This window comes from Haemaphysalis longicornis, unplaced genomic scaffold (assembly GCF_048455015.1).
Source record: "Haemaphysalis longicornis isolate Haplotype H1 unplaced genomic scaffold, Haemaphysalis longicornis Haplotype H1 scaffold_1, whole genome shotgun sequence".
NCBI classification, from domain to species: domain Eukaryota; kingdom Metazoa; phylum Arthropoda; class Arachnida; order Ixodida; family Ixodidae; genus Haemaphysalis; species Haemaphysalis longicornis.
In genome coordinates this window covers 393,748,570-393,775,475 of record NW_027526203.1, presented here as the reverse complement: position 1 = coordinate 393,775,475, position 26,906 = coordinate 393,748,570, and the positions used below count along the sequence as shown (strand labels likewise).

At 46.3% G+C, this 26,906-nt stretch overlaps 1 protein-coding gene across 1 annotated transcript in view; it reads right to left on the bottom strand.

Annotated features, from left to right (window-relative positions):
- LOC144155309 (synaptogenesis protein syg-2-like) overlaps window positions 1-26,906 on the bottom strand; it is a 659,264-nt gene that overhangs the window by 139,780 nt on the left and 492,578 nt on the right. Inside the window, exons 3-5 of the mRNA XM_077686657.1 lie at window positions 16,495-16,605; window positions 8,932-9,132; window positions 5,971-6,267 (exon numbers count right to left, since the gene is read on the bottom strand). Coding sequence (XP_077542783.1) covers window positions 5,971-6,267; window positions 8,932-9,132; window positions 16,495-16,605 — 609 coding nt within the window. The remainder of the gene's footprint in view (window positions 1-5,970; window positions 6,268-8,931; window positions 9,133-16,494; window positions 16,606-26,906) is intronic.

Genomic DNA, 26,906 nt, shown 5'->3' with positions numbered 1-26,906 from the left:
GTCTAGAGCAAGCAGCCGCCTGTCTCGGCAAGGACATGATGCCGAGGTCAGTCCGCTGCTATGGTAACGGCCACCCTCAGCCCTCAAGGTGTCTGTGCAAGCTCCTACGAGTACTAGGCTTGAAGTTCTCTCCTTTGTATCGAATCTCAAGAAAAGCGAATTTGGCACGTGACGCTTGGGCAGTTCCCGGCCTACGAGTATATGGTGGGGGGCAGACTTCTTTCTTCACACTATATAGTCCTTCGAGTATATCTATACTGAGTGCACTTTTTAAAATATATGTTTCCAACTAAAGCGCAATCGATAAATTATGATGAACTAACGTGCAACTTCCTACACTTTTTAACAGCAAAAAAAAAAACTTGCAATAAGATCCTACAGTCGTGTATTCAAGCAGACAGATCACTGCATCACGGTTCGCATCACGCTTAGGGCACATGGTTTTAAATGGTGGAGAGACAGAGTAGCAGGGGATAAGGAATATTGTAAAGCTCTACCTACGAACATGCTGCGCTTGACCAACACTTAATGACACTTATTTGTTGGGATCTCATGGGTCTCAGCAAACTTGACTGTTCTTTTCGTTTATTCCGTTTACTTGCCTTTTTTTCTCTCTTTTCAATTTTGCTGTCTCAGGCTACTTTTTCGCTTTTTTCATCGCAAGGGTACCGGTAGGCCTTTGCCACAGTACACCGTCGATTTCTTTTCAACTCCGTTGCGAAATAATGACCGACACAGTAAACCATACCTGTCAGCGACTACGTGAGTAGGAAACCACGTGTCTTGACAGGTGGCAGAGTTCGAAAGGCTAGCAAAAGCCCAATGCAGCTCTCGAGAATGTGCAAACGAATTTGGTGTTACCAGAGTCTTTGTTTTACCAACAAAAATTGGTTCTGTAAAGCGTGCTTTGCCTGCACGTCTTTACTGTGTGCGGACAAAGCAAACTTCACGAACATAAAGCCAGTAGTTTAGCGCCCCAGAAGAGGAATTTTAAAACATCACTTTCTACATAGGGCAGGGCTACAGTCATGTTTTGGGGGACGAAACCGGGAAGGCAAACAAAACTGCCTCGCACACTCAACACGTAAAAAATGGAAGGATGAGGCGCCCACGGACGGCCATTACTCTCTCAACGCTTGGGTCAGGTTCTCGGCTGATACTAGAAAAATGCGGCACGGCCAGCGGGCGTTAATCTTGGTTGCCTCGCCGGGATCATGTAATGTAAATAATAGTTTTCGATTTTTTTTTTCTGTACCACTGTACCCCATCTTTACGAACGGGTTTGCGGGCACCTTTGATATTTTTTCTCGTATCAGCAGCGTGCAAGGAAATTTCATTTCTTGCCAATGTGCAAATGAATACCACGTAGATATTTTATTTTTTCAGTATTACAAACAATTTTGTTGCATGTACGAGCTTAGAAAGCGATGAAACATTGATGTTAACAGCACTTCAGGAGAAAAAAAAAATCCGTTCGGTCGCTCCACTTCGCCACAATACATCTGAAATGGGCATTTATGCAAAATGACGACGCCCTTACGGATAATATTATTAAAAGCAGTCATGTGCGCCATGACATCACACAATGCAAAACGTCGTGCTCATTTTTCGCTCTGTCACGGTATATACTGAGCATGGCCAGACTGAACTACACGAGGCACGCAGGGCCTAGAGAGCGTGCGCAGAATGCCCGGCTGTACGGCTGAAGCAAGAGATGATATCGCGGAGCGTAGAATGAGTTGTTGAAAGTATTTTTAAATCAAAAACTTTACGATAAATCTCAGTTAAAGTGAACTAAAGAATGTATGCACGTTGAATGAATTTCTTTCTGCGTTACAAACGCTGCAAATGAATAACCACGGCTGTGCAATACTCTAATCCTCCCCGTTCTGGCGAAAGGTGCCCACTCTTAAACTGCTGCGGGTCTGCTTCGGCGCAATGCAGCTGAATGACCAATAATTGCGGTTAGCGGAGGAAGGTACGCCAATAACGAGGCCTAGCATCCCACGGTTCGGCACGAAAAGTGTGATTATCTTCGCTTCGACATAATGCAATGCACGAATGACGTGTCACAGCGCACATTACGTTTCATCGCAGTAGCTGTTCACAGCTAATATTTTGGGATTATTCGATTAGTGCGAGTCCCAAAAGTGCGAGTACCAAAATTATCATCATCAAAATGCACCCACTCAAGGAAATCGGACCTTAATGCGGCGGACTTATGAATGCAGTGAGACGCTTTTCCAACAATGCTCCCTTACGCTACTCTCGGTATTTTTTGTTTTGTGCATGCAATACCGACGCAGGGCGGGGGGGGGGGGGGGGTAGTGGTTATGCGATAGTCTGACGTAAAGCGTAACGTAAAACTTTCAGGTCTAACGACGTTAACCGGTATTCGCAGCTTGACGTACAATGAGTTTGACTTCACTTGGAGTGCACCCGCAGCTTGACATACAATGTGTGACGTTGCTTGACGCGTCGTTAGGACGCGGTTAAGGAATGGCCTAGCGTTAAGCCTAACGTAAAGCTTTCAGGCCTAATGACGTTAACCCGTACCCGCAGATGGAACTAGATTAGAGAGCTTTAACATATCGTTACCGTGTTTACGTTACCGTATACCGTGTTACCGAAAGGCGGAGTTTCCCTTTGCCGCCGAAAACGATAGGACACGTTTTAACACGTCGCTTGCTGTTTCCGTATTGCGGCTCACCAGCCGAGGTAATTCACGTAGCCACACCTCATGAGTTAGTCTTAAGGTGAATTACACAAAACTTTGTTGCTAGAAACTATCCACTTTTGCTATAGCTTGAATATGTGACTTTTTAAATTAGGCATTAACAATACGATTGTTTTCTTTTGAGAATAGTGTAAAAATATCCCGTGCAGCCCAAAAAAGAAAAAGAAAACGACGCCAATGCTGCCATCTACTGGGCAAATTTTGCATCAAATTGCGTTGACGAGAATTCCCACCTGGTATCAATGATTGGCTTTACCGAAGTCTTTTTAATTCAAGCGATGGCGTCTGCTCACCGCTTTTCGCAACTTCCTCGTGACCAAGAAGTGAGCTCGATTCCCCAGCACGGCGGCCGCTTTTTTTATGGAAGCTCAAAGCGAAAACACCCGTATGTTCGAGTTTTGGCGCACGTTAGGGATCCACAGGTGGTCAAAATTAATCCGGAGACCTCCACTATGGTGCGCCTCATCGCCTTACTAACGTCGGCGCATTAAACCTCACAATAAATCAAAATCAACTTCCTCAAGACATCAGGCCTCCACCATCTCCTTTAGCCTCCTACCCCGTTGGACCTATCAAACTTTGCCCCAATTCCCATAACCTACCCCATCTCCACTTGACAATGAAATTCGCTAAAGCGTAACATAGCGTCTTTGTATCCTTTGTGAATAAAAAAGCGCGTTACCACCACCACGTCTGCGCTAAATATTTAGGCACAAAAAGAGTAAAATATGTCGTAATAAATACGCAATAACCTGCATTTGCCTGCCCAGTACGATGCGTGATAACGCTTTGCGAGCTCAGTTACTTGTCCGAAATATTTGAGGCGGGTGAGGCTTAGCACAAGCAGGGGTGGCCATATTGCTCACACATTTGAGAAAACTGGTCGTTTGTCGTACTTTCGGGGCTCATTTAACAACAATAATGCAATGAACAACATCAATTGAGATTACTTCTAATAGCTCTACCAAGTATCAAGCGCAGACGAACTGATGATGGTGGTCCGATGTTAATGGCGCAAGGCCGACTGGGGCAAAGAGCGCCAAAGCAGTGATGTATGAGAGAGATGAAAACGTAAGCACTAAAATTGGTTAGCAATAACAAAAGTAAAATCAATCAAGGTCAATGAGGATGGCTGGTGTAGAGGGCCAGGTTGTCTTTATGCGTGGTATGAAATTAGGTCTAAAAATTTCACTTCTGCTGAATAGTTAAAATCACGCTTGACAGAAAACATAGATCATCAGACTGTAAAAACGCTGGGTGTAGTGGGATGTGTAGATTGACGGTTTGGGTTTAATGGGGCAAGGCCAACAAGGGCAAAGAGCGCCAAAGAAAAAGTTATTTGATGATGACTCAGCTAGATGTACAATTAAATACTGCCGAGCGCACTGCCTTTCCTGTAATCTAGACGCGAGGGTACACTTCGTCTTCCCAGGAAGCTCGGTGGCGACGGTAAATCCTGTGCCGGGAAGTGCCGGTAAGTTACCGTTCACGGCAACATCTCGCGCATGTGCAATCGATTCCCGCAAGCACAGTAGACGGTAACGTAACACGGTAACGGTATGCTAAAACTCCCTATTGAAAGTAACGTTGCTTGGCACGTCGTTACCCTCAACGTAAAGGCTGCATAACGTTAAGCCTAACAAGGTCTATACCAAAGGTGCACTGGTCTACTTTTACCCTCGGAATGTTTCGTTTCATGCGAGTACTAACACTCACAGAGTTTTAATCACCCACAGGGAAGCACATACCCACAGGATTGCATTTTGACCAAGGATTTCCCAGGTATTTTTCATTTTGTGTGAGTGCCAAAGCTTACACATTGAAGCCAACATAGAACTTACAGTAGTTTCATAGTTACAAAGCATCTACGAGGCTAACGCGCTCGAGCCACTTTGACAGCCTGGATTGGTCGCACGTTTATTTTTTCTTTAGTCGGATCTTACGTGCGGCTCCATATTTTGTCAGATTTGCTTCCTTGGACGGAGAGATTAGTCGTCCAGGTGTTCTATGGTGAAGCAGACCAACTGAATATTTTAAGGCGTGGGTCTCCGCCGAAGTGGTATACCTGAAGTAAAAAAGCAAAAATCACCCCACACTGATCGAAAATAAAATAAAATAAAAAAAATACTGGTCGCCATCTCGCCCTCCGAAAGTGGATGTCCAGCAAAGCTGCCGTAAACCACTACAAATGATGACCAAGGAGGGTATGAAATGTTTCTCGTCGTCCCGGCGGGCCCGTCGCTAGAGCTCGGCTAGTGTCACTAAACAAGGGTACAAATTATCGTCACTATTTCCTCCTATTGTTCCGTGCCGCCGCCATGATCATTGGTCAGTTCGCATTACGTTACATTTGTTTACGCTGCGACGGTTCATGGCCGCCGCCATTTTGTTGTTTATGCGTTTTAGTCGGTCAACTCTGGTAGGCTTAGCGTATCCTCCCTGCTCTGCAGTTCCGTATGCGAATCAAAGATAACGTGGGTAACAGCATTTCAGAAGCACATTTGTGCCCCTTATCTGCTAACACTACTCGCGGCTTCTTTGGCGGCAAAAGCTAGGTCCTTACCTAGTCGAGCGCGTGCGCTCGGCGTCTTTGGCACAAACTGCTCTATTTAGTGAGAATAGTCCTGCCTAGCTTTCAAAGATAATATGCAAACATAACCGTTACCAGGGATACATGGGGGGGGGGTGCCTTATCATCCGTAGGTAGTAGGTAGTAGTAGTAGCTAGTACGCACTCAGGTAGTACAGTAGGTAGTACGCACTTGTTACAGCTTTGCTGTAACAAGTGCGTACTACCCATTGCTGACTCATGACTGCCAACTGCCGGCTGCTACCAAATGTGATGACTTCTAATTATGCAAGTTTTTTAAACTATACACCGGGAAAAAAGGCAAATGCTCACAATTTCATTTCATTTGGCTGTGCTGTGAGTCCCAATAACCACAGAAGATCTAGACTAAGGTTCAGAATAAATAATGCAGCTACACTCGAATACGAAGTTTAGCTGTGATTCGTTTTTACGTATTACGTCATTTCAGTTGGTTTGGAATCGAGCCACTGCCCTAAAGGAGAAGAATCCGTTAGGTCATACACGGGATTTATTGAATGAGTTATTCCTCACAAAAGTTTCTGGGGTAAGCGTTTGCTATACCTAGCTTTTTTTCCGATTTCAACAACCTATGGATTAGATGCAAGTTACTGATATTTGCGTGCAGAGCTCGTCCGGGCACTCACAGTTAATGCGCATGACCCAGACGTCTTCGGCCACCGCGCCGGGCAGCAGCGGGTTTTGGGCCCGGCACATGAGCTGCAGGCCGTTGTCGGCGCTAGTTGGCGTGAAGTTGACTACGGAGGTGGTGACGTTGCCGTCCGCCGACACGTGGTTGAAGGTCTGGTTGAGCTGAACGCCGTTGCGCCACCAGCTGATGGTCGCCGGCGGCCGGGAGCCCATCGCCTCGCACACGATCTCCACCGGGATCTCGGCCGACAGGGGCGAGTCGCCGCGACGCACCACCGCATCCAGGGGCCGCACTGAAACGAGACGCTGTGTTCAATCGCCGGGTATGCAGCAGACATCAGGCGTCCTTGGGGAATTTTGCGAACGCCGTAAAATTAAAGTTACTTTTTTAATTATACGGGCAGTGAGAGAGAGCACTCTTCAAGGGCTCTGAGAGTCATGATCGACAGGGAAGCGATTAATTTCATTTTTATTGGCTTTTCTTTTTCTATTCATGTAAAAAGGGCAGGAACTAAAACAGGTAAGAAAATAATAGTGATGAGGGCAACATATCCAAATCCGAATTTTGTAGTTATTTTAATGGTCGTAGCTACGCCTTGTCTCGTATTTTATTTCATGTTTCTTTTTTTTAGATCATTTCCTTTAGCATAACTCACTTAACAGGCACCAGTCCAACGTTGGTACGAGCTTTATAAAGCGGTCGATACGCAAAGGGGGTTCTCTGTCTCGCAAGTGTTTTAACCGACCGTCCTGTACGTCTCGCAAGGGACTGCGCCGTAATAATGCATGTACCGAATTCTTCCGCTGCAAGGGCGCGCAAGAGCAAAAATACGCTAGAATAAAACACATAATTACGCTCCGCCTTCTCTGCGGTCGATTAGGTCATGAATACTGGCAGGGGAGAAAGTGGTGCCAGTCAAGAGACAATCTGACTAGCCAACAGCATTGTCCATCTTTCCATTTATGTTAGGCTTGGTTCTCATTCAACAGGAACTCTTTATCAGGCGGTCCGCGCGCTTGGGAACGCGGCATGTTGCGTTAAACCACATGTTGGAGTGAGTTCGTGCGTGGGCAATATTTTTCCACGCAATCCCATTGTGCTTCCGAAATACCTGAGTCCGTTTGTGAGCTCACGTGTCGCGCTGCTCCTACACTGGTAATAGCAGTTTGTACAGGTGAACGAACAGAAGCATTTTTCTCAAGCCCTCCAGCGACCCATTACACCTTCAAGAATGACAGCTTCATTCTCTGGAGACCATGAGTTTGTATTCACTTTGTATGTGTCGGACGTATTTCTTCTTATGCGGAGGCACCGACCATAAAAAACAATGGCGCACAAAGTAGACAGGACGAGAACACTAAAAAAAGACACAACAAGCGCTGTTGCGTCTTTTTTTAGTGTTCTCGTCCTGTAGACGTGCGCTGTTGATTTTTATGACGAATGGTATTCAACTAGTCCAACTTTTAAATCTTTAACGGGGACATCCAGTCGGAATCGCTAGTAAAAAACATGTCGGCTTTGACCTTGTTGACGTGATGGTCATTCACGCCCACTTGTACCCTTTTTCGTATTTTGCGTAGAAGAAAATAACTCTGCTGGTTTTTGAGTTTATCCTGCATTAGTTGAAACCTCTGCATTGCAGGGTTTTAGAGGCCTTCTGCATCTTCAGTTCATGCTTCCACCAGGTGCTGCTGGCAGTCGATACACAATTAGAAAGTAACTCTTGGTGGTCGAGTTAAAAAGAATTTAGCTTCAGAATAACGGTTATAAAGTATAAAAGGTGCCATAGGCACGTGGTAGAGATTTTGGTTCAGTGTTATTTTTTTTTCTTTTTCGGGTTATTTATCTCGCACCTAGGTGCACGAGAATGCCGATGAGAAAACATTATGATGTATGATCTGGCCCTTTTAGATTTAACTCACCCGCAACAGTTCAACCCGAAGCCAGGCGCTTAGGTGATAGCAAAGTTTACTCCCAGCTGACAGAAAAATGTCCGTCCTCAAATAGCCGCTTTAATAGTTAGCACGCGTAATTAACAGCGTCAATTAATAAGCAACCAAATGAGCGCTTTGGTCATGCAACTCTTAGGGTCTGCACCGCCGCCCTCAGCTTCGCTGCCAGTGCATTGTGTGCCCTGTACAAAGCATCAGCTTCAACACAGATATTTTCAGACATCAGGCACGTAAATATATGCGTTGCAATCCTGACGGATCAGCTTAAATTTAGAAATTGCTGCACAAAAGGCTCCAAAACAATCGCGTTTACGTTCTCTTCACGGCGTAGTGCCGCATTACGAAGCGTCTGCCGAGCTGAAAGATCGGGCTAACCGTGGCAACAGGGCCACATTGTTAGTGGAAACAGGAAGGTCCCACGCCATCCCGTCGCGCTTTCAGGCGCAGTTTTACAACTGAAACAGACTTAGAAAAGTTGCACGGACTACTATCCCTTACGCATCTAGGCGACATGTTTTTGACGAACTCTCTAATCTCGCGTTGTAACACGGATAAAATCAAGACAGCAAGTTTTACAAAAATGCACCTCCCGTCTAATATATCCCATGAAGTGTTTGAGCATTGAAATTAATATTAAAGTGAAACGGCCAAATCAAGGCTGTAAAAGACTGACTGAGGAGATAAGCTTCATTGGCAAATCAAAACGCTTTTCACAGAACGTGGTACATTGCTCGCCTAAAGACGCTACTATATGGGTTTCCTTCTACATCCCGTTTTACTTCATGGTCATAAGAAGAGCTTGTTAGTCACAACTATGCCAATGCTACTGTGACGAGTTTTCCTCCTAGACTACGAGGTAGGAAGTGTTGACTCTGGCTAGGTACTTCGCAATTGCATCAATCGAAAAGTTTGACCGGCTTGTAACCATAACGTTTCACTTTCCACCCTGTAATACGTAACACTTTGCAGAATATTTGCTCAATAGTCAGCGCGTCGTCACTCACGGATCATTTCCAGCTTCACGGAAGAGGCGACTGGGGCCGATATGTTGTTGGACACCTGACACGTGAAGACGGAGAGCAGGTCGGTGCGGCCCAACTTCGGGATCATGGCGTCGCTCCGGATGTTGCCACGCGCCGAGGCACGAGTTGAGTTGGCGATTAACTTGCCGTTCTTGAACCATGTGATGGACGGACTGGGCTTGCCTGGGTATCAGCGATAATACGGCACCTCTGTCAGGGCAACAAGGAACGGTTGTCATGCGGGAAAAACAGCCACAAAAGACGTAACGTCGCTACTTCGAGAAAAATCAACGTTCTTACGCTTCTCACTCGTTTGTAGTGGAGATATTTAACCCCAATAGTTTAATTTCCTACGTGCTTCCATCACATAAGACCGGATGCTTCTGTACATGTTTAAAAATAGAACGCGCGCATTTACACTATATGACAACGCAGGGGTCCAGCGTCATGGAAATGTACTCGAGTGACTAATCCATGCTGCCAACAAAGTACATTCGGTGAATGGCAAGACGTGCATACCATTTGACCAAAACTGTGTGACCTGCGCCTTTACAATGAGCAATGCAGGACGCCATGCTTGCATTGCGTAATTTCACAGTCAAAAGTAATTTTTTTTAGTAAGACAACACCAGGGGCTTCGTCACTCGCAAATTTAGTTCGCTGCATGAAATGCTCACTCAGCGTGCATTGCTGTGAATCTTGATTGCGGGTTTGTCTCCGAGTAAAGTTCCTCAGTGGTCATCTACCTGCGATTAAAAAATAAAATTCTGTGGGCAGCATACTTACCACCGTACACGACAACGTAGGAAGCAGGTAGCCTAACTAGCGTTAAACTAAAAGTAAAAAAGTCCCGGGCCATCTCCACTAACGTGAAACCTGGGGAAGGGCGAAGGATGCATTGTATAAGTGCATTCTTGGCGCCTTGGCGTTTTTGCCAACGGAGATGAAACCGTTGGGGGATAGAGGTATCAGCTATGCTGTAAAAGTATCGTATCTTACAAGCACGAAGCTGTCCAGCGCGAGGCGTAAACGAATGCCCCGTGTTTTTTAGTATGCGTTAAATTCTAGCGCGAGGCGTAAACGAGTTTCCCTGTGTTTTAGTACCGTGACTACCTGAGAAGACGATTGCGACGACGACAGGAGACGCCAGCAGCCCCAGCCCCTACGGGGCTTCATCCATTAAAACCGGTAACCTTGGCCTGATCTAAACTCTAGCTTTGCTGTCGCCGCACCCTGTAAATACTTTGCAGTTACAGATTGCTCCCAAATGGTCAATATGGCACAACGTTCAACGTGCACGAAGAACTCGCAAGAAAGGGACGTACTACTTGTGGTATGTAAATGGGGTAAATGCTCGCAGCTTGCGTTTACTGACTTTTCCAGACTTACACAGCTATTATCCCGCACAGCACGAAATTTACCTGAAGTGCGCAACGCCCAATTCCCGTTCAAGCTTTGCTTCAAATTGAGCGAGCAGGATAGTAATGCTGGTTGCCTAACAGTGGAGCGCATGGCGTCATATGAAAACTGAAACAACGCCCCTTCAGTTCAAATTGGTAATGAAGCACTCCAACAAAGCAGCTGAAGCTAGCAGTTGTGATAGAGCATTCAGTTTCGTAAATTTGTACTAAGCTCGTGTGTTACATGCACTACCATACGGGTATTAAGGCAGCGACGCCACATGCAGCAATGAGGCATATTTATATTAAATGTTGCTTTTTGAGACACCACGAGCCTTAGACGGGTGCCTTGTAAGTATATCCGTCCTTGCTCCAGCGTGATCAAGTCTTCATTTAAAGCACACGCGAGCAACAGCACATACAGCCACTTCGGGGAGAAATCTATGCAAAAACTTGAGGCCATATGCCTGCACTCGGAAAGCCATTCACTTTTGGAAGGCGTAGGTGTAAAGCAGTACATCGCACCCTGTGAAACAACATCGACTGTTTATGTGCAGTTGGTCTACGAGAACGACGTACTGGGAGGTTCTTGTTAAATCCTCAGTGGCACGCTAACTGTCGAACTAAGTTTAGAAATTCATCACTTCAGAAAAAAATTCGTCCATGATTGGCTTTGATGCATGGGAGTCCAATTACAAAAAAAACATTCTTGCCAGTGCGGTGCATTACCTAGAATTTAGGGACGTTAAAAAGGAGCCCGAGCATATGGTTTTTTTTCAACGGCGTGATAAAGGCGCTTTCGACATGTAGTTTGGGAAGAAATTCAAAGTGCGTAAAATTAGGCTGTTTCTGTTGGTTTACTGCCCTTCCAGAAAAAGAATGAAGGCAATGCGAGAAATCAATATTTAGAAACTACTTCATTCACACTTTCTAACTTTCGCATGAACGTTGAGATTAAATTCCTACTTTTTGTCAGGCGTGGCTTCGCGTACGTTTGTCCTAAGAACCTCTTAAGCCCCACTTTCTCTGCCCCCCCCCCCCCTTCATTTTTGCTGTCTATTCCTCCCTCAGTACCTCTCAGTGTTTTCCGCCAAATGAATAGAAAGGAGTGGGGAGCAGAAAAAAGTCCGCTTGAAGTGACAGCGCAGTGATTAAGATATTGAACGGAGGAGCCGCGGCAGCCTTCTGAGGCAGCTGCGATGTATGCAGATTAGCAGTGACGTTCCGCGCGTTCTAGGTTGGAGAAGCGGGCAAATTCGCTCCCTTTCGTTAAATCCCGTAAATCCAGTGGACTAAATGCCTTCGAAGAGCTCTTGGTGCTTTGCAGGGACGTCAAAGGCCATGCACAAACGTGCGATCGATGGTTACATACATGAACCATCTGGCCGCCTATTAGGGGCGCAGCCGAGGGGTAGACACAAAGCAGAGATAAGAGCAGCGAAGATCCAAAAAGCCGTCGCGGCCATAATGCAAGTCGTTCATTTTTCTTCCACGTGGTTCTCCTATTCCCGATAGCCTAGCGTATAATTGAACAACAACACGTAGGCGGGTCACGATCGGCTTCCAAGAATAAGCAGCGAGTGTGGGGAAAAGCCGGGGAGAAGTGGGTAGGGGACGTCACTGCCATAAATCCCGGCCTCTGTTTTCCTCGGAGCTCGGGCGCCTCCGCGTTCGGTCAGCTTAATTCCGTATTGGGACTCCGGCGCCGCTTGCTTCTTTCCCCTTTTTTTTTTTTGTTCCTTATCCCGAACGCCGCCTTCGAGCTTCGCCTTGCCAAATGCTCGACGTCTTTTGCCGACCATCTCAGTCGCTTAATTTGTTCAAACCCGGAGCCGTGATCCCAAGATTTTGCAGTCGTGGATTGAGAGAGAGAGAGAGAAAAAAAGGCAGTTCTTTTTGTTTCAAAAATGGACCGCGTTTCGCCATTCGCGAGGCTTTAGTTGGTGTTTTGAAAACAGTTAGGACCATTCTGTATTTCCTTAGTGCTTGCCGAAAAGGAGCTGTTACTTTTGTCGTGTTATTTTCTTCGTGTCCCTCGAAAGAGAGACAGGGTGAGAGGGAGGGAGGGGGAGGTAGGGACTCGAAGGCCCTGTGTAAGACACGGTGAGCGCTGCCCATAACTCTTCGAGAACTACACGTAGAAACCTTTGTGCTCCCTTTCACTCGTCGTTTATTTTCTTCACCATTTCGCCCTCATTTTTCTCTATGAATGGGGCAACCCGCTCGCCCATTAATCGGCTCGTCGCCCAGCTTCAGTTTCACAATCACTCCTCTATCTTTTTGACGCCGCAACGTTTATTTGATTAGCACTGTGCTAGCCCACAACTGCAGTGGCGCCATAAAAACACATCACGGGCACTTTATCAATGAAACCTTTACCTAATACTCTCGTTTTTAATATATCTCGGCTATGTTCCGGAAGAAACAAATAAGCAAGTTTTTGCTTTCGAATTCCTTTTTGTTTAATCGCGATATATAATATTTATGAAAAGTACTCCGTTATCGAATCCACAAAAAAAGAGATGCAATATTTTTAGACCCGTGGCATGGCTAACGACAGGACAAATACGGACAATGCGGCACCCAAATTGGGTCCAACAGAAAGCAACTACGCAAAGCAGAAACAAGTAACATTGTTCTGTGAGAACTTAATAGATCGGCATTTACTGTAACCTTTGCCTGGACGACAATTTTTTTTCCCAAATTGAATATTTAAGGATTGAATTATCTCTCATGCCGTTGGTTCCGAGAATTTAAAAGAATAGCTGCAGTTATAGTGTGTCTTGTGGGTCAGGAGCTAGTGTAAAGAAATACCTACACGGGGTGAATGATTCCTACTTGCGGTGCTGTGAACCCATAGATAAAGCTTACAGTTGCGAATACGAAAGGAAATCACGTACCCTTCCGTCCAACGACGACGATGGGTGAACGCGAAGCTTTCTCACGAGCAATCGTCAGAGAAAGCTGGCTTTCCTGAAGTGCATTTTCGATGCTACATACGCCATCAGTGAGATATAGATAGCTTCGCTTTAAAAAAACCTCGCGGCCGTTTTTCTACACGTGTTAAGGATATGAAGCTTTACTAACAACCGTTGATCAAAAGTTATTTACAGGTATTTAAAAGAAGAAGCATCTGAACCCAATTGTTGTTTACATAATGGGTAGTCGAAGTACTACCAATTCTCTTGTTCCTTGAAATTTAAATTCACGTGCTTTACTTATGCTGACATTTAAATGTGGTTGTAGCATTCTATGACACCCACAGTACCTCCTCTCAGACGATCCCATGTTTGTATTTAGATGCCGTCTAGATGACGCCTGTGAGGTCAGCCTTCTACAGAACCTTTCGTAAGACAGAGGCACGACGATTTTACCCTCAGAAAGTACTATCCTTTTTGGTACACAGGCTGAGCACTGATCGCCTCTTACAATCATATGAACGCATTCGCATTTAGTTTTAATATTATTGAAACTGAAAGCACGCTCTACGTGTCATCCGGAGCAATTTTATTACCAATACTTTTTCGAAAGGAAAGCTAACTCGGGATTACGTTCTTTTATTCCATGCATTTTAACGAAAACAGCTTCGAGATCGCCACAAAGGCTGTTTTCGCACATCGGTTGCAGTTCGGTTGCACATCGGCTGCATCGGCAGCACTTGGCACCCAGAACCACGCTCTCATTACCCTGTCCAGGCGCGGAGGAAATTGGGCAAAATACACCTTGAGCTCGCGCCCAGCATATTTGCTCGACAGGCCTCAAATTGTCGAAAGCAGCCACGCAGCGCCCAGTCATCGACGGCTGTGTTCTTGGAGCGAGGCTTCACGTCGACCACCGCCGTCTACGGCGATAGTGGACGTGGTTGAGTGCGCCCATCAGCTTTCCGTCTACTTATAGTGGCGTTGGGCGCTGAGGGCGAAGAGGAGGAAGGCAGCCGCTGGCGCGACGGTTTCAAATGAGAAGCTTCTCAAAGCGCTGCCTAGAGGGTGTCAAGCTCTGCTTTCAAATCAACGAAAGAGATGAAGCTCTATTTAAAATACGGAATGACAGGCACTACCAGACTATACTGAAAGAAACAGGTCCTCAAATTTTATCACTTTCTTTCTTTTTGAAAAACATTTGTTCCTCGATCGATAGACTACACCATGAGGTTGCAAGTGAGGTCGATATTTGCTTCACTTTTTTTGTGTTAATCTTTGAATCTCTTTTCTGTAAGCAAAGATCAATCGCAGGTCGGCCCACTTACAGCGAAGTTTCTTGCTGGCTCACACGCTTATTTCTGGTGACACCCATCCGTATTCACCTGCTGACTAGGCTTGCTAATAAAACACCACCCGCCCTACCCTTACGTCGTGCGTGTCCTTTGAAATGCAAATATTCTTTAAAAAAAGAATGCCGTGTAGCTGAGCGACGCAATGCACGTCTGGCAACAGGCGCGACGCAGGTTCGAATACTTGTGGAGGCGTTCTTTTTTTACCTCCACTTTTTTTTTTAGTAGAAATTTACACGCACCCCGGAACACACCAAGGCACAAGAGCAGGAAGAAGGGTTAAATAATTGCTCTCATGCTAAAAATATAATTTCTTCTTGGGCACCGAAAAAAATGTTGCACAACGATGCGTGTGTGATTTGTGTGTGTGCGTTTTTTTTTTTCGGAAGGCATTTCCCTAACAATGTGGGGATGATAAAGTAAGCTCATCTTTTATAAGCAGCGCTTACGGAAGTGCGTTTACTATAAATAAGGGGTTTAAAAAACCCAGGTTTTTATATCGATTTACAAAAAATTGAAGTTCATATCTATGAGTCCCACCTTCCTCGGTATTTTTTTTTTTTTTTGGGGGGGGGGGGGGGGGGCGTAGCTCAATTCTTGCAGAACAAGAAGCCGTAGTATGAGTACCTTACGAGCATATGCACTCTAAGATAGCCGGGCTTGTGTATCTTCCCCGGCATCGCACGCTGCCCACGGCAATTGGAGGACCCGCTGCGGTGGCTCAGGGGCTATGGCGTTGTGTTACTGAGCCCAAGGACGCTGGTTTGATTCCCGGCCGTGGCGGCCGCTTTTCTGATGGAGGCGAAAAGCGAAAACGCTAGCAGTAATATCCGGCCGGAGTTTTTCAGTGCCCCGTTGACGCTGCACCACCCGCACCGCCGCCGCACCTGCCCGCCTTTATCGTTTGAGCTATGCGCCACACAGTACCTCGCTGCGCGCGCGCTCTCCTTCCAGAGACTCTTTTTTGCTCGCTCCGATCCGCCATTTCCACATACCAGTGTAGGTGGGTACGAGAGTGTAGCTACGTGATCTCTAAAGCCAATCTCTCTCTCTCCCCTTAATTCGAACTCATCTACAACCTGATTTTTTTTTTGGCGCATGCGCATGGGGTTGCGCCGGAGGAGTTTTTCTACTCACATGGGACTGCCAGATCTTTCTTTGCAGCCACATACAGTTTCGCTTTAAAATGTGCGCAGTTCTCGTTATGTTACCAAGAAGGAGCAAAGTTTATCTGGCCAAAGCGCACCACTCGTGCAAATTGTCACGTACGCTATCCGCATTTAAAAGTAATGTCTTTCCTGAAGTCGTTATTAGCGCTTAAACCTACTTCGTATGATGGCATGCCAACAAGACCGTATCCGCGCATTAATTCAGTTGACTGCATACCCTAAAGCGTGAAACCAGTTTCTTGATTTGCTTAGCCAGCCTTCAACCGTATCGATTTGCAATGGAATATTTTGTTCATTTCCCATAGGCATAACTTTTCTTTCACTTGATTTCACGCGGGCGAACCACAGTCGTTTGGGTATTGCGCTCAGCCTTGAGCCCTTAAAAAAATTGAACTTCTATTACAGGAGAAGGGCACGCCAACTGTAGTCAAGTAGCATAACACGCACGCGCGCACACGCACACGCACACACGCACACACAGATACACACACACACACACGCACGGGCGGAAGGGGCGTGGATGAGTGGAAGGGCGGACGGACGGGCGGACGGATGGATGAATGGATAGATGGACGGATGGACGGATGGATGGACGGATGGACGGATGGATGGATGGATGGATGGATGGATGGATGGATGGATGGATGGATGGATGGATGGATGGATGGATGGATGGATGGATGGATGGATGGATGGATGGACTTACCTCCAGGGGTTTCGCAAGTCAGTCGGAGCTCGTCTCCTTCATAGTACGGCCCGACTGTGTCCTTCTTTATTCTTCCTCTGGAGTCCCGGATAACTGGAGGCTTTAGAGGTCCTGCGTAGTAAAAATTTAGGACAATGACAGCTCTAAATTCAAGGTATGTGTAATACAAAATGCAAAAATTTAGAAATGCAAAATACAAAATACGTATATCTCGCGCTACGAGAATTTTATCCACACAGCCATTAAATTTTCTACGTACCACCTGCGCTGTATAGCAGCAGTCTAGTATGCATTTATCACATGCTCCTAACTGTCAAAGGCACATATCTTTAAAGGGGGCTTCAAGGCAAGAGTATAAATACTGTAAGACAGCCAGCATCATGAATAACGGACATTGATGGGATGAAAGTGAACCAAAAGTAAGCACAGTAAGAGCGTTTGAACACCTGATCTCGTTATTGCTATCGTTTACACAACGCTGGAGGCTCGTGCGCTGTTCGTACACCGATACACAACGAGGATATCCATCAGGAAAGCATGGGAAACTAAAAGAAACTTTGCTATAACCGCATTCTGCGTGAATGGACAGCTCCACAAGTCGGCCGTGCTCTTCAGGATGCCGTGAATGTGAGGTCTAGCTCCCACTGTAGTTCACAGCGAAAGAAAGAAAGAAAGAAAGAAAGAAAGAAAGAAAGAAAGAAAGAAAGAAAGAAAGAAAGGAAGGAACATACATAAATGGGGTGGGAGTGAGGGTATCGCAGCCTTCTCTTCCTCAACTGGCCTACAGAATAACGTCAAATGTCTTGACGACCGACTTCGTTCTCCCATTTTCTTCGTGCGCGAAGCTTTGCCTCTTCCCATTCCGGCTTTGCTCGCATAAAACTTGTGAATGCTATCGACAAAAAAGTAACCAATCATTATTACAATTATTGAGCCATATAACGGCAGGGGCTAGGCCAGAAATTACAAATATTTTCATACAGAACTCAGCGTAACCATAGTGCGTTCACACTAACTGTAATTCGCTCTTTTCTGGCCGGAACCACAAAATTTAAAATCTTACTCCCGCAGCGCTGCTTTTACATACGTTCATCGGGATAAACGGAAGGAAGGAAGGAATAACGGTAAAGGAAAGCCAGGAATGTCAACCAGGCTATGGCCTAGTTAGCTATCCTACACGTGGGAAAGGGGAACAATGAAAAAAGAGAATAAAACAGAAAAAAAGAAGGCGAAGGTAAGGACAGAGCGTAAAGAGTTGTCCTCAGCGTAAACACCCTATAGACGATGAAGTTCAGTGACTTCACAGAGAGTAGCCTTTTGTGCTACAGTCTTCTCTACAAAGAGGGTAACAGCGCGACACAGACGAAACACAACAAGTAGAAAGTGACAGAAATGATTGTGTTTCGTCTGTGTTGCGCTGTTCCCCTCTTTGTAATCATGCACCAACTCGCCCAAGCGTTAACCCTTGCTTCTCTACAAGTTCGTTGTTTTTAGGAAGCACAGGGCTTTAGTAGCGTGAGCTAAACTGGTCAAGGTTGAGCAGTTTCGCGTGGCTCCTGTAGATCCGTGCTGCGCATGCGCGAGGAGAAGTGACGTCACACAGCGCACAGAACGTTGCTCGCTGCCCGGCGTCTCTCACACACCCCACGCGCCCAGCGTCTTTGCCGACCTCCGTTCTGCACGTGGCGGCCCAGTCCACTTGATGATCATGCGAGGGGTGGCCGGGTGTGGAACCGATGGCTCGTGCGTCGCAGCAACACCGACGTGCACCTGTAGAACCACCTTAGCTCTGGGGCGATTGGTGACGCTGCGCCGCAGCCGCTTGATAAATACACATGTGTCACATAATGCGTATACCGTGTGTGTGTCATTGAAGCAGCAGTAAGCATGATAATCAGGCTAATTCTAGATAACCGGGAAACCTAGGAATAACCAGCTGAACCTTAGCTCACGCAACGTATATCCTGGCATAGCCGAGCTATAAGCCACTGATAATTTTTTTTCGCCTTGTGGGTAGATGACGGAGAAGGCCAGTGGCCCAGGATTTTCTCCTCAGAGAACTGCCGCCGAGAGTGCAGCTTCCGTAAAGTTGAGGAGAATTGCCTTTTTGCCGATGAATAACGTGGACACCCGCATAGAACATGGCGAATGGTCGCCGGTGTGTCACAGATTTCCCACGCCTCATTGCCTGCCATTCCGATCACATAGGAATAAGCATTTGTGAAGGTGACTCCCAGCCAGAGACGGCAAAGAACGGTTGTATCAGACGGTCGGAGGCCCAATGGAAGAGGAGGCTGAAGATGCGTGTCCAGGGCTTTAACACGAGAATTCTTGAGCTCTTGGGTAGTCCATCGTGGTCGTCCAGAAAGCGCTTGTTTTGGCATAGCTTACAACTAAGTTTGTTCTCGTTGGAGAGTCGTACCTTTGCAACGTACGTGACCCAAAGGAATTGAAGAGAGGGAGGCGCACAATGATTGATTGATTGATTGATTGATTGATTGATGTTGATTGATTGATTGAGCTTACAACTGAGTTTGTTCTCGTTGGGGAGTCATACCTTGCAATGTACCTGACACAACGGCATTGAAGAGAGGGAGGCACACATTGATTGATTGATTGATTGATTGATTGATTGATTGATTGATTGATTGATTGATTGATTGATTGATTGATTGATTGATTGATTGATTGATTGATTGATTGATTGATCGATCGATCGATCGATCGATCGTACCTGCACTTGGGCTATGAGGTTCGCCGCAGTGAAGGGCTCCGGAATAATTTCAGCCACCCGAGAATATTCAACGTGCGCCGAAAACTCGACACACGGACGTAACCACAAGTGATTACGGCGCCCTTTGTGGTGACTGTGGCTACCTTGTGTTGACCATTAGGGTAGGTACTGGCATCCGTGTAAGCGACATCTGTTCTTTTTGCATAAATATTCTCATGCGCTTGGCTTCGGGCTTGTCGGCAGCGGGGATGGAGGTCAGGGTGCATATTTTTGGGTAAAGGGCGAACCCGGATGTGACATCTCCAATGGTCAGGCAGGAGCTGAGAGGCAGTAGATTGCGGGAATGCAATATGGAGACTGCTTAACAGGGCTAGGCCTGCAGGTGTTATTCCAAACGAGACGTACATCGCGCTTTTGTTTTGTTATTAAATAATATGGCAAACATCGGCGATTCCATTGCGCACGTGAAGCGCTCCTTTTAGTAGTATGGTATATTCAGCCGGATATTTTTTTAATTCTTTCGTTCTGTCTCTGCTTTCCTTTATTTTTTTTTTTCGCCTGTCATTCTCCTCGTCTCCTCGTGATAACCTCCTCTCCTCCCGTGAGCCAAACAGTGCCGAGGCCTCCTCCCTCCTCCGCAGGATTTACATTTTATGGGGCATCACTTTTAATGATGGCATAATCTTGGACAGCTAGCCAAAGAATGTTACACGTTAAAAGGCGTAAGCTTGTTCTTAGTTACCCACGGCTTCGTTTTTGTAGAAAATATTTAGATGAAGTGGTGCGTCAAAAAAGCGCATATCAGGGAAGCGGGCAAGCCGTACACTCGCACATTTTGGTCGCGACATTGAAATGCAGAGAACGGCATGTTATCTTGCACGGTGCTTCTTTACCCGTTTGGAAAACGGCTGCGCTGAAGCATTATCTTCGATGCGCAAACGGCTTAACATAAACTTCCTCAAATCAATTTCGGTGCCTGCATAACTTCTATTCCTCGATGATGGGCCTGGCAGTGCGGTGAATCTTTTTCTTTTTGTGCATGTGTCTGTATTCATGGGTCCGTTTGTATTCCTTTTTTGCCTTGGTGCGGCCTTGTACACTTCAAGCGGGGTGGTGGGTTTAGGAAATAAAGTTATCTTTCCATACCAAAATAGAAATGATAAGATGCCGAGTGAAAACCACTGTCAAATTTGTGCAATTGCTTTTTCTTTCGCTGAGGAAAGAAACACCGTGAAATGGCCTAAATGTAAAGACACAAACACGCAGTGTGACTTAAACGGTCTCCAACACAGCCTATACCAGTTGCCCCAGCTAATACGCACGATAAAAAAAGACCAAGCAGTCTGGAAAAACAGAAACAGGTGAATGTTCTAAGTGGTCTCATGTAGCTAGTTTGCTTCCATCAGGCTATGCTACTAAATTTATTGCTTTAATTGGCCGAGTTTTATTTTTGCTTAAACCGTTAACGTGCCAGTTATAAAATAAGAAAATAGGCTGCCTCGGACACCAACTGAAACTATCATTGCTATCGCGGTACAATTCGCGTGATTTGTTCTTTCCCGACAGAAAAGAAAGTCAGCGCTGTGACTGAATTGAGGCATGGTGAGCTCTGAAGGCGACACGGCTGCATTTTTTCAGTGGTGCTTGGGGACTAAGCTTTTAAGATATGCGTCAGAAACTGCTGACGCTCGTATCGCTGAAGTTAGAACATATCTTTCAAAACCAAGACAAAAGGATTGTCTACATATATCTTAGCATAATGTCCATCTTGTCGTTATTAACTTCCAGGGTCAACGGAACGCCACTTGGTTCAACATTACTAGATCATTCTAGTAACGTTGACTTGGATAACTTCGAGGACAATAACGAAGTGGAGGAGGGCGTCCAACATCGTGCCTCGGCTATACGAGGGCGCCCAGTTGGAGACGCAGGAAGCGAAAATGAGGTGCTAGCCTCGGTACTAGAATTTTTTTGGGGGCAATGTTTGTGTTTCAGTAACGTCACACTGTTACTCGAGCACTTTCATTTCGGGACAAAAAAAATGACGAAGTGACGAAAACAATTACTATCCCTGCTAGTGTTACGATTCCCGGTGTTATTCGAAGGATCAAATTCATGCAGGGGTCTCTCCTGGTAGTGGGTCAATCGTTCCACCGGTTTTGAGAACCAACGTCCGCAGAAATTGAGAAGGCAGCGGGTCGCGCCTGTACTGTGGGATCCCGTCCACCAACCAGCTCGATTTCCCTACTATGTAAAGCATTCCTCCTCCTGTAGAGATGACGTTGAAAAATAGTAGCAGCCTTGCAGATGTCTACGTCGACGATGTTTTTCCGAGAGCTCACCGCGAGATGTCGATTGACCTTTTGACCTCGGGTGAAGCGACGCAGAAAATCGTCGTTATATTGGCACTTACGCTCACGCACAAGAACTCGCCTGCACTTCAGAGCAGATGCTGGTACCTCGCGCGTGTGGGCGATCCTTAGCGAAACCAGCTTTGCCTGGAAGGCCTCCTCCTATTGTCCTTTCATGTACATCCCACCCACAGTATGCGTATGCCGATCGTTCGTCTTAAGCGCTGATGAGCTATCGCTATCTGATCCTGAGGTGAGCCCACTGGATTGGCTACGACGTCACGCGAGCTGTGATGCGCTCGCTCTGACGTCTGGCGTGCGTTCTCACGAGCATGGCAAGGATAATTTTCTGCGCATGTTTATAGACCGTTCGCGACCTCGGGAAGCTTCTTGTCAACACCAGGAGCTCTTCATCATCGAACACTGCCATAGAAAAAACTACCCAGGAACTCCGCGAAAATCATTCATTGACAGCCTGAAGCACACAAGCACTGCTACTTTCTCAGGCTGGATAAATCACCCTGGCTTCAGAAGACTACCCGAACCAATCGAGGCAATTTAAAGCACTGGCTGACTGCAGGATCTCCACCAATTGAGGTCGGTAGACCTGACGTGCATTCTTCGACTACTACTTCACTGATGGCTTCCTGAGAGTACTGGCTATAGGCTCAACTAAGCCAGATGCTCGAAGTTGTAACAGACTCAGTACCCCCGTCCCCTCTCCCTCCACCAAAAAATAAATAAATAAAAAAACAGAAAACAGCCACGCATTCAATGTGGGCCTGCGTTGGTGTTTTCTTTTCTGAGATGTTATCTCAACGTTCCTCACATTCAATGTCTTCTGCCGGGAAGGGGGGTGGGGGAGCTGTCATGATCACGTCATGCCCACGCCCCTTCTCATGCAAACAAAACCACCATTGCTCCAACGGAACATCTTCAGCCTTCACTCTGCGGTTCTCCTCCACCAGCGACACTTTATTTCATCCGAGCCCACGATAAACATTTTCTGTATACTAGTTGTAAAGGCCTACAAAAATAACTGTCTATCTACTAGGATATGTATTCATGGTAGCGAGAGTCCGCTGTATTCGAAGGAGGTAGCTCTGGCAGGTGCGGTATTACTTTCTGAACTAAAAAGTTCCATTTTCTTAATTGACTGCAGTTTACAAATATGACAGCCATGATGATGATGATGATTCCTATTGGTTTCCCCTTTGAAGCGGGGTGATGACATGTCATCTTACCAAAAAGGACTAATATAACCATGTTTACACTCTTGGTTTAATACTAGCGCTGCTTAGGGCAGGCACTAAAGCTTATTAGGCCCGAAATACTTTCTTTTCCCGGTTACAGGTGGTAACTGTCCTAGGCAATATTCCCCTCTCTGCTTTTCGTCCACCAGCATTCTAATCTTCTTTTCGTCCCCTCGACAGCCTTGAAGTTAACTTCCTCTCTGATACCCTTAAATCCTAGGGCTTCTGAAAGCCCAATATTCCCTTCATGTAGATTTGGATGGATACCCTCACATTCTAACACTATGTGCCGCATAGTTCCTGTTTCTTTTCCGCAGACCACGCATACCCCATCACTTTGTGAATACTTCTTCACAAAACTCTTAGTTCGCAGGCAACCTGCTCTAGCCTCAAAAAGCAAAGCACTGCCCTGGGAATTATCGTAGAAATTTTCCTTTCTGATGTTCATCTTCTCAGCCCTGTACATCTCTAACGACGTTTTAGCTTCCATTTTTTCCCTCCATTTATTCGTTTCAATCTGCCTTGCCTCTTTTTTGGTTACCTTGGCTGTTTTGGATTCCCCACTGTTCTTTCCGTATTTCATCGTTAGCCTTCTAGTCTTTCTTAACCACTGCGTGTCCACGCTTTTCAAGTATAGGTACCTAAAAACCTTAGCTGCCCACCTTCGTTGATCCATTGCCCTCAACCTCATCTCAAAGCATATTTTACTCTGAGCTTCTCTAACTTCAAACGACGCCCAGCCCATATCTCCCTGAACTGCTTCGTTAGTTGTTTTTCCATGCGCGCCTAAGGCCAAACGTCCTACGGTTCTCTGGTTTACTTCAAGGCCTGATAGAACGTCTGATTTTAAGCAGAGTACAGCATTCGCAAACGTGAGACCCGGAACCATTACTCCTTTCCACATTCCTCTTACTACTTCATATTTGTTATACCCCCACAGAGCTCTATGCTTCATTATAGCTGCGTTTCGCTTTCCCTTAACCTTAAGTTGCTCCTCGTGAGTACTTAAGTAGTTATCCCCTTCGTTTATCCACACTCCCAAATATTTATATTCCTTCACTCTAGGTAATTCGCCTTGCTGGATAGACACTACGTCGGTGGTAGCGTCATTGAAAACCATTATTCCTGATTTTTCTGCACTGAAATTTAACCCGAGGTCAGTGGCTTCCTGGCCGCAAATATTTATTAGCCGCTGCATATCGGTTTGGTTATCAGCTAAAAGAACAATGTCGTCTGCGTATAACATTCCCGGAATATGCTGTTGTACCACTTCGCCTTGCAGCATATGGGTTAGGCTAAACCCTACTTGACTTTCTTCCAGTTTCTTTTCTAACCCTGCCATGTAAAGCATGAACAGTATTGGGCTTGAACCACCTTGAACAACGTAGCGTGTTGTATGGCGTAAGTAATGGAAGTTGGATCATTAATCAATTGAACACCTGAAACTTATTTTTAGACGAAGAAAACTTTGGGGTGGGGATGAGCCCCATGTATAAAGAAATATCCCGTCATTATGGTAGAGCGAATTGCTCCTCCCCCCCCCCCCCTCCGTTAATTAAATGTCAGTTAATGATATTCCGCATGGAGTGTGTTTTTCCAGTCACGTGGAGCAGTCACCAATACAATGCAGCGTATTTAAACAGTGGCAGGAATATTAAATTAAATTAATTATCTAAATCTAACATCTTTGGAGCCACTGCTAACAGTATACCTAATTCACGCCCTGATGCATTTCAGTGAGGACCCTCCGCTCTACCGCACACAGCTTCATATCACTGCCTGATACTGCGATCCGCTCGACGCAATATTTGAGAGAGGAAAGCGAGTACCTTCTACGGCAGCACCAATGGATTGACCAGCATCCGAATACGCAGTACAGCTGTCGCCCAGAGCCAGTTCGCCCTCGGCTTCATCAATATGCATGAAGCTGGGCCTTGCTCATGTTTCAGAGAACACGAGGGCTGTATCGCGCCACGCTGCTTATTATCATGCCGTAGGATATGTGACTTGCATGAAACCAATTCCAGGAGCGCGTGTGCACGCTCATTACGTTTCACTCCCACTCTCTCAGTGTACTGTTTTTTCTTACTCTTCTTTGAGGCCCTTCATGAAGCGCATTTGTTCCGAGGTTCTCTGATTGCTTCCATAACCACCAAGATAGCGAAATTATTGTTTTCGTAAGCTCCGCGTCTCCCTGGCCCCTGAAGAATGAATGCCATTGGGGCCGGAAATCGAGTACGCTTGCGTCGTTATTTGCTCTCATATGCTATTCACTGAGTTTTTTTAATGTTAAAATTTTCCAACACTCTAGCAACCTGATTATCTTTGGCATGAAATGCCTCTATCGGTAGCGCACTCTAGTTTTTGCGTGTGCGGGCGTCCTGCGTGGACACACTGGGCAGTGGTCAGGTGAATAAATTGCCGGTTCCAGGGATCGCACCAACGCACACCCTCGCAGGCAAAATCACACCTACTGGGCCACGGCTCATTTTTGACAAGGGTACGTTACTTCAGAGTTTTCTATAAAAGCTACACACTTCTGAGTGGATCGCCAACCAGGCGGAATAATTTCTTACGGTATGTGTGTTTTGCCTCAAATAGGAGCAGCAAGAAAATGCAAGTATTTTGTACATACTATTAAAATAGTGCTGTGATGCCTTTTGGACACTTATAAATTAAAAACTATGATATTTCTAGGTACATATGGGGGATAACCCAGTGTTGTAAAAACAAACCTACCCAATAGATACATCTATCGTTACATAATATTTGAAAAGATGCAGTGGTTGAAGGAGTAGTGACATGGAATTTCAAAGCTGAGATAACTATTTAAAATGCTTCGTTTTAATCAGGAGATATTTCCCAGCAAGGTTCAACAGTAACCGTTCAGTATGACATATTTTAAATTCATTTTAATCATTGCCCGCACGTGAAAGCCCACAGCGGGCCAGCATGGCATCATCTGCTCGTTACCCCAAACTGCCGACGTCGGGGCTCCCGTGACGTACACGACGGGCCGGCTGCGGTTGGCGCGCGCTGCTACGCCGTGTGTATCACTTGATGGTTTTGGGACTGACGTCATGCTGCCCCGGCGCGTGGGGATGGTGAAGACCTCGGCCGGTCTGGGCGCGCGTGTACAGACCGTCAGCGGTCCGACAAGAATGGTGGCGTCACGGGCGCCCTCCTGTCATGGCGGCCGCTCGGCGATTGTTTTGTCAAAACCGAAACTGACACGAATAAACAACGCCTTAAATGATTGTTTACGCAGCGATCGACCGTCTAATGTGCCATTGTATGATTAGTGGGCTGGTAGGCACCCATAGCAGCGAAAAAAAAAAAAAAAACGAAACACGATAATTTTGTGTCACTACTCCTGTAACACTAACACAAAAATTTTGCATCCTAGTTTTTTTTTTTTGTTGTTGTTGTTGCGAAAAGTAGCTAATGACCTGCTTATCACGTGTGGAAACGTTATTTCGTTCAGCGTGCGACGGTTCTTTATTTAGAGACGCTTTTAATGCGGCCAGTCACAGTTTCGGTTTCAGCGGGTGCAGCGAAGCGCGGGATTTTGTATAAACAAAGCTGTCCACGTGACCATCGGACGGATGTCACAGAGCAGCGCTGCCGGAGCACTGTCGAATCCGCGTCGCCGGCAGTTTCTGTGAATTCCTCTACGTACTGATCTCGTCAGCCGCTTAATTCAAAAGCGACCGTGGACGTGACGCAGGCGCTGCGAGTGCAAATTGCTTCTGCAGCTAGAGAACGACGCGCAGCGCTCGAGACAGTGGGCGGGGAGACGCGTGCTGGGACCAGCCGGTCGGTCTGCCACAGGTCTGCCTACAGATGTGTTAGGCTTGACACTGCGGCGCACATGGAGGAAAGCGGCGGATATACAATTGCCGCTCTGGTAAGCAAGGCAGATGACGATTTTTAATACAATCCTTCATCGCATCATTAACTCCTTTCTCGTATGTGCAGCCTTGTTTAGGCCTTGCGTACCATTTCGTGCATAGGTAACAAGCTATCACTCGAGCTACCTGCGCCCGCCTGCGCCACTTCGTGGCCGCGGCGGCC